The sequence below is a fragment of the Musa acuminata genome, chromosome BXJ1-6 (genome assembly GCF_036884655.1).
Source record: "Musa acuminata AAA Group cultivar baxijiao chromosome BXJ1-6, Cavendish_Baxijiao_AAA, whole genome shotgun sequence".
NCBI classification, from domain to species: domain Eukaryota; kingdom Viridiplantae; phylum Streptophyta; class Magnoliopsida; order Zingiberales; family Musaceae; genus Musa; species Musa acuminata.
In genome coordinates this window covers 37,360,917-37,373,343 of record NC_088332.1, presented here as the reverse complement: position 1 = coordinate 37,373,343, position 12,427 = coordinate 37,360,917, and the positions used below count along the sequence as shown (strand labels likewise).

Sequence of the window (12,427 nt, the reverse complement as noted above, 5' to 3'; positions counted from 1 at the left end):
CTTGAGAAAATGGCAGCCAGAGCTCCAATATAGTGTCAAGGTAGCAAGACTGGCAAAAATTAGTATAACATAACTTCATCTTTTTCCCTTGGGATAGGTCAATAAACCAGTTGATTTTTTGCTTCCTTAATGGTGTAATTGATTTATGAAAAATAATAAATAATAGATTAGAGTGACAAACAACAAGGAACAAGGTTGGAAATAAATTGGAAGTTTATTTACATAATTACATCATCAGAACTATCAAAACAGCACACTTAATTTAGGCCAGAGTCGGAGCAAGAAGAAATACATGGAGCAAGGTGAACCAACTTAATCTAGACATAGTTAACTGTATTAAACTAAAATAGGTAGATGATCTATAGGAGTATGATGGAAGTATGACAGCATTTGATTTTTTTTTCACATGTTACATAAGTTAAAGATGGTACAACAGGAAAATGGAAGAGTAAAAATTATTGGAAAAGTAGAAAAACTTTAGCTAAAATGGTCCATTTCATTCCATCAACATCAATGAGAGGCTTCAAGGATAGTATTATTGCACCAAAAAGACAATAATAGAAAGGGCTTGGTCTCTGCCACACATTCTTTGTCCTAGTTTGGTTCATGATCATAGTCTATGTGAGAAACTTCACAAAAACGAGGAAATACTAAACCTAAAAAAATACTCCATGAAATAATTCAGATTATACTCATCCCCTTTCTAGATCAAAGTATCAAACTACTGCAAAGCATTTAGTAATTTGTAATATCAAGAATTGTTGGCTGGGGTTGCTGAGAAGTCATGACAAGAAAAGAAAAATCCAGGGTCACCGCCATATCACAAGTTGATGCAACACAACTTACAGCACCTACCAAAGAGATGATTAGAAGCTTCAAACTTTGATCACTTTGTGCAATGAGATTATTTCAGAGGATATAAGTAACGCAATGAAATGAAATGGAAAACAAACACGGGATACACAAATGGAGGCATATAATCACACCGACTTTTCGTCCCCTATGACATATTCACACCAATAAGGGCATATATCAATTTTATTTCTTGTTGAAGGAGACCAAATATAAAAATGGAAAGGCTTGTTCCCGTGCACAGAGATACAGTCAACAATCATTCTGCTAAGAGTTCAGTATGGATTTTCTGCATGGTTTCAGACATTCAGAATTTAGCATCCTATAGATAAAATTTCTCATGACTCTCAAACAACCAGAAATACTTTGAGCTTCCCTTAAATTCATCAATCCACTAAATTTCAGAAATTCTACAATTTTTATCAATGGATTTCAGTTCAATTGCCAAATCTGAAAACAAACAAAATCCAATTTCTGTTCAACTTAGGTACAATTTCTACTCCGTCATCATGAAGAGCTTTAAGATGCAACCACAAAATCTTCAGAATGCTTTCCTAATCGGTGGTATTTGCTTTTTTTAAAGACTTTATGGTACTAGACTACCAGACTTAAATCTCTATCATTCAGTTACAGCTACATGACAATCCATCTGAGCTGGCATTACTTCTTTAATTAAGGATTACTTCTGGAAATAAGGGATTACTTCCAAAAATTGAGTCTATCAACATACCAACTTTCCAAGGAAGTGTAAAGCCTTGTGCTACTCAACTACATAATTTTAATCACAAACAAAGTGTACCATAAAAATTAAACAATACACTAATAGATGAGATGACATTGCATGATAAAGACCCGTATCAACAAAATGACTAGATGATAAAACTCAGTGTAAGGACTCACATGCATTCACTATACATTGTCTTCAAGAAAAATGAAGGTTAGACAAGAGACGTGACAAAATAACTATATTATTACCTGTAGTTTTGATGAAAGATGAATTGCAGGTTGTCCCACAGCTGTCTCATGTCTTGTCAGGTCATAGCTCTGAATTCCACTAGTTTGAGGTCTCGAATAAGCCTGTATGGCTGATAGATGTTTTCCATGCAAGCCTTCACTGAAAGATCCTTTCTCATACATCTCATTTGTAACCCATGAAAAAAATTTGAAGAAAAAACTTAAAATTAGGGATTTGCGGAATTCAATCATTCCACCTGGTGCATCTTCTGTAAGTACAATATCCTCTTGCAAAATTTTCAGTGCACCCTGCAACAAGTTATTGTCCCATTTTTTTTTTCTGAGAAAACTCTGAGTTTTTGATGCAATTAAGGAAACTGGGGCAACCCCTCCATAAATAATGGAAACATCAGAAACTTCCCAGATTCCACAATCTTGTTTAAGAAGCACACGCATGCCAGCATTAACAAGTGCAATATCATCCTCCCTTCGGTGTGCTTGCTTAAACTCTTTGACAAATTCCAAACTTCTAGTCCATGGTAGAAAAACTGAGAGTAAAACTTCATCATTTGCAAGATCAACTTTGCGGTAACCAAGAAAAAACTCTTTTGCAGGTACGGTCCTAACATTTCCTTTGCAGTTCATGATCAGCATAATTGCTCCTGCAGCCATCCAAAGTGGATTCAAGTCTGATATTGGACTAGCAGTGCAGATATTTCCACCGACAGAAGCAACATTCTTTATCTGATTTCCAGCGAACCATTTCAGCTGCCTCAGAATGGCCTTGCATGATGAGGTTTCTTCAACAGGATGTTGCATTATAACCTTTCTAAGAAATTGCTGAAGTAGAGTTAGCCTAACAGAAGCACCGATCTCAAGTCCATTTTCATTCATGCTTAATATGTTAAGCTCTGGCACATGTGTGACAGATATTAAAACTTGATACTGGGAATTTTTGAATTTTGTCTCGATACCTACTTCAGTATTACCAACTACAAGTTTGGCATCTGGATAACGTGACTTCAAATCTAATACATGCTGAAGTTTAAGAGGTCTGTACCACTTAACTCCACCAAAACCATGCAAACACAGAGGCATATTTTTCCTTAAAATAAGCTCTGGTGGGAAGATAAGTTCCTTCTCAAAGTACAAACTCCCATCAATTTTGTTGTACAAGACAGGGCTGTATTGCTTGACACAAACTGAGTTGTCCCTCCTGTTAGCTGTACCTTTCCCACAGGAGCATGGTTTTCCACTAGAAGGACAAATTAACTCACCAGCTGAGGTGCTTTCCAAAGATGTCTTAGCGTATAATAAATCATCAGTTTTAGCAAAGACACGAAAAGCATCAAGAATTGGTCTATAACCCGTGCAGCGGCACAAATTTCCAGCAAGGGTTTCTTCAATCTGCTCTTCAGTAGGTGGTTCACCAGATGATCTTAGTAGTGCATACATTGACATGACAAATCCAGGAGTGCAAAAGCCACATTGTGAACCATGAGCTTGAGCTAAGGATTCCTGCATAGAATTTATCAATAAAACGAAGCAATAAGTCTTTATGATTCCAACAATCAATTAAGACAAACAGATCAACATAGAATTGAGCAGGTTCCTAGCAACACTGAACCAAGTTTTGCAAAGTTATTAAAAAGACTTTGATAAGCTAGGAGGAGATGAACATGATAAATAGGGACAGGCTAACATGACAAATCTTGTAAAAGTAGGGCATCATACAGAATGACATGACATCTACTAATGTAAATATATTTTCATGTTCCTGTAATAATGCACTTAGTACTGTATAAAATATATGTAATCATCATATGTAAGAAGATACAGAAACATAACAATCGTTCATATAAGAAGCAAACATTCTTTTAAGAACTTGAAACACACACACACAATAGGGCATATCGAAATTCCAAATAATATATATTACGAATTTTTGACAAGTACTGAAGCCAGAAGCCATACATGAATGATTTTCGCATCTGACATGAAAGCATGAAAAAGGATAGCCCAGCGAACAAGGCTCTCAACAGTGTAGTGTATGGGCTGTGTTAACAAGTGTATGGATGTGATAAAAATCCTAACATATTTAAACTACTTGACATTTAAGAAGGGTCTAACAAGTGCTGGTATCTGAGACAAACACAAAACAAACATGACAAGCATTTTAACATTGGTGCTCGAAATGAGAAAACTAGTGATTGAGATAAGGGACAGATATAAACAGTTAAAAAGTTGTCCTGTTGTTTGAAAGAAAGAACACAAAACGAGCTTATACCATTCACTGATTTTAATTCTTAAATAATTATTATGATTTTCAAGCATAAAGACATCATGAAACTCCTTTCTTATACAAAAAAAAAAAAAACCTCAACTCCTATATTTATTACTGAGTATAAGAATAACCAACTAATTATAAATGTAAAAGATCACAATAAACCATTTGTCACCATGAGAATCACAAGTTCAGTATGTAATGGTACAAGCCAAAAACTAGAATGCAAGGTTTTAACTTTTAAGTGCCCATGTCTGGATAAAAATCTTGAGCTAACCCAAGATTGAGACCAAGAAAGGCCAGTCTTGACCCAAGTAGACTGGATTAGCAAACATGGTTAGTTATGAACAGACAAGCCTTTTGAGTGAGAAACTAGCCATTCTAGTCTAACCATATGTTCAGGGTGGGAAGATTTTCCCTTTGTCAAGATTATCCACTATTACACAACATATTTCTCTTTGGCTTTTATTGATGCATAGGAAATCTGAGGGTTATTGGCTATCTTCCCAGTAAGAGCTTAACATCTACAATTCTCAACTCATTTCCAACCATCACAACTCCCCAAAGTAAAACTACCAACCACTAGTGGGAGACACTCCCTTCCCAACTACTCAAGTACACACATTTACAGGAGAGCAGAATAAAATCAACTTTGCATCAATGAAAACCAATAAACCATAATAATTAGCCACAACACCAGCCATGTCAAATTCATTATCCTTCACCGAAAACAGAAAATGAGACATCCCTCGGACCATCAACAGAAAACAATCAACATCATGAGATCGGGTCTCTCAGTGGTGTAGAATCTTATCCAGTTCGATAAGATGAGTATGTGTGTTTAATAAAAGGGAATGCTTTCAGCCTTCTCTTAAGCAAGTTCAGTTATTAATAACTGAAGACAAGTAAAGCTCTACTAGACCTACTTGGAAACTTTCCCTAGGCAGCACTTAACTATCTCGTGCTTTACTTGAAGACTTCATGAGATCACTTCTAATGAATACTGAAAATTGGGTGATCCAAATCTCCATATCCGCTTTTATCTGCCTGCAACCCATTCTCTTTGCCATCACAACACTAGGGCTGTCCCATTCATTCTATGCTGATGCAGGCTCGAGCCGGCTTTTTGGGAAGCCCATTACCACCATGCTCATGGCCCCACTGGCCTGCCAGCGGTAGTGGGAATTCTCCTGTTCCCTGGTTAAAAAGTGGTTCATTGGATGCCAGATCTACTCCACAAGGAGTGGTACAACTTGAATGAATTGAGAAAGAGAAATGAGTAGTTTCAACACTCAATAGCCTTTTATCCCCCTCTTGAGCTGTCGGTTTTTCCATCATGTCCTCTTTAGAGTTGTGTGCCCCTGTTGATGCCAAATGGGTTGGAGATCCTTCAGATAGGTGCCCAACTACAGGCTTTTGTATTTTTTAGGCGAAACCAATCCAAAAGAATGCATCCAATTTCACACTAAAAGTCAAAGAAGACTTTAGTTGAATTGTTTCTGTGATTTGTGTAACCAAGACTTCAGCAACAATCTTGAAGATTATGTAGTTCCTTCCCACTAAATGAATTATACACTAGCAGCTAGTGAAAGTTTTATGCTCTGGATTGCATAAATCATCCTTATAATTCTGTTGTTCATTTCAATTCATCTTCCAACAAAAGCCTGTTTCTGAATATAAAAAGAGGAACAATACTATGATTGACTGGGAATTGTCTTTACTAAATAGTGTCAAGTCAGTAGATTCTTTGAAACTGCAAGCAATAAAATAATGGTATGTCATAGGATTTCACCCTTATGCCAAATTGCATTAAGCTACCATGCTTTTGGAGCCTTCTCTGTGGTACTGTTCCAGGAAACAGCAATTGAGTTGGATACTTTGTAGGTGTGCAACAGGCTGCTGTTTATTAAACAAGCCACAATTTCATCCCATATCGAAGCAGAGAAGGAAACCAGTTGCAGTTGACAAGATATTCAGAAACATTTGCTGAAATTGGGCATCAACATCTTCCACATCTAAGAGTTGAACTAGAACAAGGACCGTTGTGCTGTATCAACCAGTAGTATCGGCCCATGGGCAGACCAGTACATACAGGTCAGTACCAGCAAAATTCACAAAATGATCAGAAAATAAAAATTATTTTTTAGATTTTTTTCCTAATTTATTGTTATATAAATTATATTTAGATGAGAATAAAGTGTATCTAAGCCATAAATGAATCGAATTTCTAGGTTATAATAAGGAAATTTTAAATTTAGCTTTTCAGATCCATCAAGGACCAACTTTGTGAGGCTTAGGCCTTTGTCGAATAGAGTTGCTTTTGTTAGGTTTCATTAAGTAAAAATTTTTGATATTCAACAAAATGGAGAGATAGATCAAAATATTATGAAAAAAAACATATGGTTGAAATAGATTGGGGCATAGAAGTTCTACCTATGAAAAAATTTATAAAACCATTATTAGATCAAAGATATTTTATGCAAGGTATGCAATACCGTACCGTATCGGTGTTTCGAGGTTGGCTCGGTACGGTACGGTACCGGCATACCGAGCGGTACACTAGGGCGTACCGAGTGGTACACCAGGGTGTACCAAACAGTTCTATATATTTTCTTCCTTACTGTAGCACTGTAGCACTGTAGCACGTTCCATCCGGTACCGGACGGTCCGCGTACTGGTATGTTGTCGGACCGATACGTACCGCTCGTACCAGGCGGTACCATTCGGTATTGCATACCAAGGTTTTATGATTCTGATATTGGATAGTTAAGAAATAATATATACAAAAAGTTGTCCCTAAGATAAGAATGTTGAGGTGGATGTACAAAATTACATATAAAAATAGAAAAAAATATTTTTACTTGTGAACAATTAAATGCAACTCCAATAGAGGATGAGATTTATTGGTAAGATGAGGGAAAATCCTTTAAGATGGTTTGGATTAATGCTAAGGAGATCTATAGATATTGTAGTATAAAGATGTGAATTAATATTAGTGGTATGAGTAGAGGTAGAGGGAGATCTAAAAAGACATTAGAAATCATAAATAAAAATTTAAATACTATTAATTTAAAGATGATATTATCTTTTTACAAAACTCAGTGGTGGCAAAAGATGCATGTAGCCAATCCCAAATAATTGAGATTTTATTATTGTACCATTTACAAATAGCAAAGAAATAAAAAATTTTCATAAACAGTTAACTACATTAAGTTTTAAGAGTATTTCTCATCTAAGATGTAAGGCACCATCCAACCTAGCTAAATGTTCAAGTTACTAAGAAACCAAGTAATCAAGAATTCATGCTTTGCAGGATAATGCACATATTAGGCACTTATACCTGACCAACTGTGACCTGAACTCCCCAAGTATCAGATAAATCATAACCTGCTTTCTGAGAATTATATAATATCGATGTGGCTGTTATACATTTGAAGATGCTCTGTTGAAGATAGCCAACAGAATAATCACATTTCATGAAGGGTTACTTCAAGTTTTAAGAGTAATTCTCATCTAAAATGAAAGGTATCATCCAGCATAGCTATCTGTTCATGTTGATTCGAAACCAATAACTCTTAATCAGGAATTCCTGTTTTGCAGGATATTCCCCATGTTGGGCAGTGTATTTCAGACCGACTTTGATAAGGTCATAGTCCACCAGAAATGAGGTGGTATTCCATACATTACGTATTGATGCCTGACAAAGATTTAACTCTTTCATTGAAACCATAAAGAAGTTTAATTTAGGCCCAAACACTTAACTTCTGACCTAAAAGTAGTGGGAAAAAAAAATTCAATTAGTCAAGCCCAGAAAGATCCTTTCAAGGTCAATCTACTCTGAAATCTAGCGTTCCATTTTTGGGGTTCTATTCACATGAAGGTAGTGATCAAGAGAGCAGAGATGGCTGGGTCTGTGTCAGTTCAAGTGCAGGAAGAGGACAATCTGCATCTTGTATGCTCCATTCCATTTTTCTCGCTCTTTTTGTTTCTTTTCATTTTCCAGTGGCGCATTGCTTGATACAGGTCAGACTGAACTACACTGATAATCATAGTCCAACCAAACACCAGTGAGAAGTCTGATACAAAGAAGACAATTCTTACGCTTGATAATGTTTTTCTACTTTTTTTCATTTTGTCTAATCAGCTACTTGCTAAAATAACCCAAGAAATGGATTCCTTTTTTCTCTTTCGAGTTTTGTGTTAATTTGATGCATCATGCAAAGTAAATATGCATTGATGAAGATACACTACCTTGATAGGGTGCAAGGCTCGCTGATGGTCTCTGTCCATCTACTGTTCTTACATGCATTGGATAAATAATATATGCATTGAAGAGAAAAACAATACCTGGATAGGATGCAAGCCACGTTGACTATTTCCAATTCCTTCCACTGTTATTACATGCATTCCTTCGACAGAATATAATGGAGCCAAGCATGCATTTATCGCATGGTGCCTGCACATGAGTTCTACTATCACAAAGCTGAACTTTTAATTAGAACATCTTATATCTCTAGGTTGCTTAAAAAATAACACAATAGCTTAGTTAAATGATGAAAAGCACAACAAAGAAAATCTCATAGATGTATGGGTGAAGAAAAACCAAATTTCTCACTTAAATAGATTGCTAAACATAAAGTCAGCAACAGAAGAAACTGATTCTATAACCAAGGATATTTTGCATCCTAACCATAAAGAAAATCTATAAAAAATAAAAAATCCTTTATTTTTTACAAAAATTTAACTGATTAGAAGACAGATTTTAACCAGTTATAATCGGGACAAGATTCTCACACTGATCTCTTTGATTGTTCGTCAAAATAAGAAATCATCACTGTACAAGCTCCACAGCCACCTTCGCCACAGCCAAGCTTAGCTCCAGTCAGGCCTACATCTATACCCAGTAGAAAATCCAATTTACACCTTTGTTCAATCATTTTATTTGTTTTGCAACAACATCAAAATCTCCACAAAAACAACAGTCAATCATCCAAGAAATTGTTAAAAAAGTAAAGGTAATCTTCAAAGAAAAATAAGCCTGCAGTGAAATGAGATCATAAAAAAAAATAAACTGTGTGTGCCAAAAACCACCAGAACAGGATCATATTACAGAGACACAAGTTTAAGGATATAAAAGTTGATTTGAAGTTCAAAATAGCAATCTATCTTCCCATTCAATTAGTGCCCACTCATATCTTGAACAGTGCACTAACCTTTATCAATTTCATCATCAACTTTCCATTTTGAATCCAGCCATTCAGAATTTTAGATGCCTTATTGAATTCTACAATGCCTTCTATTGTGTTTTATCAAGTTTCTACCTGTGTTCTCATTAACTTCACAGATACTTCTACTTTTTTGTACATTTCTTATATTGCAGTACTTGCAACTTATGATGTTTTACAATTATATTAGTGGGGTTACCTATTAGTTCATGCAAACAGAAGTACAATAAAATATGCAACATAACATAGCTAGTTTTCAGGAGCAAATCTCACGATTGTTCCTGCAACACCCATATAACCTACAGCAACTATGTCCAAGACATGTTTATAAATCAACAAGGCTGAGTAAAGGAACATATTCCTATTTAAAATACAAAGTTAATAGCCAAAGGGCTGAGCTCAGATTAAAGGATACTGATAGTAAGAACAAAGAATACATATTAAATAAATTGCATACAGAACCTGCTGGACATGTTCATAAATCAACGAGGCTGAGTAAAGGAACATATTCCTATTTAAAATACAAAGTTACTAGCCAAAGGACTGAACTCGGATTAAAGGATGCTGATAGTAAGAACTAAGAATACATATTAAATAAATTACATACAGAACCTGTCGAACAATAAAACAAGACGGCTTCCTTCTGTGGATATAGCCTGGACATTTCTCGATTGTCACATTGTGGCAGGTAAAAATCAAATCTACAGAATGTCACTAATACAAACAATGAACTTACAACATGAATATCATGGTATGCACAATAATGTGCTATCAGCATGAGCTACAGATATGTTCCATGTATCATGTGTCACACAGCATGAAATGCCAGTACCTCCAACAGTATGTATCCATGCTGGAGCCAAGTGGAATATGAATGGCATGGAGCACCAAATCAACACTGACTCGGGTAGTACAATTTGTTATACTGCCTGGTATACCGGTGTCCAAACCAACACTGACTCATGATTTAAAAACTTGAACCAATTATTGTTGATGAATCTCTAAATTTAACACTAAACATGATGCTGATTCAGTGATTATTTTGTGTGAGTTCATTTAGCTTTTCATAATTCTGACATCTTCATTGAATAATTTTCCAAGACCAAAATTTGTATAAAGGTCAAATAACCAGCAAAATGATTGGATGTGGCAATTCTTCCTTGGTTATCTAGATAACATAAGTATGTTATCAGTATCTTTTAACATAGAGCTAAACTCAGTGCCTAATGTGGTTGAAATGTAGGTACAATCTTTATACCTTTTTTCATAAGAACATTCTCATGTATTTAGCTTTCTGGGTTGGCAGTGGCAGATGCTCTAAAGCTGAAGATAAAGAATTTCAACTGTTTATACTCGTTCAAATAAGCTATCAGAAGATTGACCTCGACCAAGTGTCAGGAAGTTGCATATGCAATGGATGGTTCCCATCAGGATTATAGATATCTACTGGCAATTTTAAATTAAATTCAAGATCAAAATTTAATTTTCTCTGGGATCATTTTTGTTAGGGAGATAATCTGGCTATCTGTTTAAAACTTTGAAGTTATGGACTACGTCACTGTTATGCATTTACATATCTTGGCCCACAAAACCTCTCTGTCTCCTTCATCTTCCTTTTACCTACTGCCTCCTTAAATCACTTCCTTCGTTCTTCCTCTACAGGAGAGTCTTCCTATGATGCTGACGTGGTTACACAAAAACTATAGAAGAAACAATGAAGAAAAGAACAGGGAATTCAATCCAAGTCCCTGTAGGTCAATCCAAGATGGCTGCCAGAAAACAAAATTTCAAATTTCCATGCATTCAAACCTCACAATCCAAAAATAAGATTTCATAGACAACGTTTCCAAATAACAACCAAAACTATTTACCAAAATAGTCTACCAAAATTCAATCAGTATTACCAAAATTAAGAAAATAATCCACTATAGAATACGTCACAACCAATCAAAAAACAAAAAGGAAAAAAATTTAGATTAAAAGAAAGCAAACCTTGAACACTTCAGCTGTATTATGCAATAACAGAGACCAAACTGCAGAACCAGAACTAAAAACAAAAATATGTTCACCAAACAAACCTCAATTTTGTTCGACAAAAATGGGTAAAACCAAAATAAAATAAAAACATTGAAAACCAGAAAGAACAAAAACAAAATATGTTTACCATATAAAGATCAATTTGACTCCAATTAATTCGGTACTACCAAAACTAAATAAAATAAAAAACATCGAAGACTAAAAAAAAAAAAAAACGCACTTTTAGTTAAAAGAATAGCAAACGTTGGGCTCGCATGCTCTTGAAAGTACAAAACTAGAACAACCAACAAATTACACACCTCTCAGGTATTGAAGGACGGTGAGGTGCGCCAAACCATCGGGCAACACCCTGCGAACGCCGTTCACGTAGACGACGACCTCCCTTGACCACTCTTCCTCCGCCACCACGTCCTGCGCCTTGGTAAGCGAACCCATGTTCCAATTCAAGATCCCGGGTCGCCCTCAAAAGCCCGATCCTTGGAGGCGAACACCGATCTCCAAACAAGATCACGAAGCGTCCTATGCGGCCTCCACAGCCCTCGCGGGAGTCGCCGCACCAAATCGATCGATTTCGGATGGACTCCAAGTAACTTATCCCACGATATACCGGATAGACGCGAACGGTCAGTTGGATCCATAAGTTGGGTCTGCACACTTCGACGAAGTGCGCCTCGCGTGCCTATGCTCAGACTTTATATTGATATATTGAATCTAAGACGAATTTTCGAAAAAAAAATTTCTAATTTTAGTTTTTCTTTTTTCTTAGAACGTTTTAACTTTAAAAATTATCCAAACAATGCTCTTATTTTTTAAATAAATAATATTTACATTGAAAAACTATTTGAGTTCACATAGGATTAAATTAGATAAAAAATCGATATAACATAAATCAATTTTTTTATCATGCATTTACCCACTGATATAACTTGTGTTATATAATCTTTCATCTTTCGTCACTCCCTGTTATATTATTATTATTACCACAATATATTTCACAACCTCCTAGCATCATTGACCTCGTGCGTCATTGTATTTAGGGTTGAGTTCTACCACATTTACAAGTATTGAGTTTCAT

At 35.7% G+C, this 12,427-nt stretch overlaps 1 protein-coding gene across 2 annotated transcripts in view; it reads right to left on the bottom strand.

Annotated features, from left to right (window-relative positions):
• The window catches only part of LOC135676807 (xanthine dehydrogenase-like), a 32,201-nt gene extending 20,242 nt beyond the window's left edge, over positions 1 to 11,959 (bottom strand). The window contains exons 1-4 of one of the 2 annotated variants that reach the window (XM_065188397.1): positions 11,652 to 11,959; positions 8,885 to 8,984; positions 8,438 to 8,546; positions 1,828 to 3,324 (exon numbers count right to left, since the gene is read on the bottom strand). In XM_065188397.1, the coding sequence (XP_065044469.1) occupies positions 1,828 to 3,324; positions 8,438 to 8,546; positions 8,885 to 8,984; positions 11,652 to 11,787 (1,842 nt within the window). In that variant the 5' untranslated portion in view covers positions 11,788 to 11,959. The remainder of the gene's footprint in view (positions 1 to 1,827; positions 3,325 to 8,437; positions 8,547 to 8,884; positions 8,985 to 11,651) is intronic. The other variant, XM_065188396.1, reaches the window with a different exon arrangement.
• Between the last annotated feature and the right edge of the window lie 468 nt (positions 11,960 to 12,427).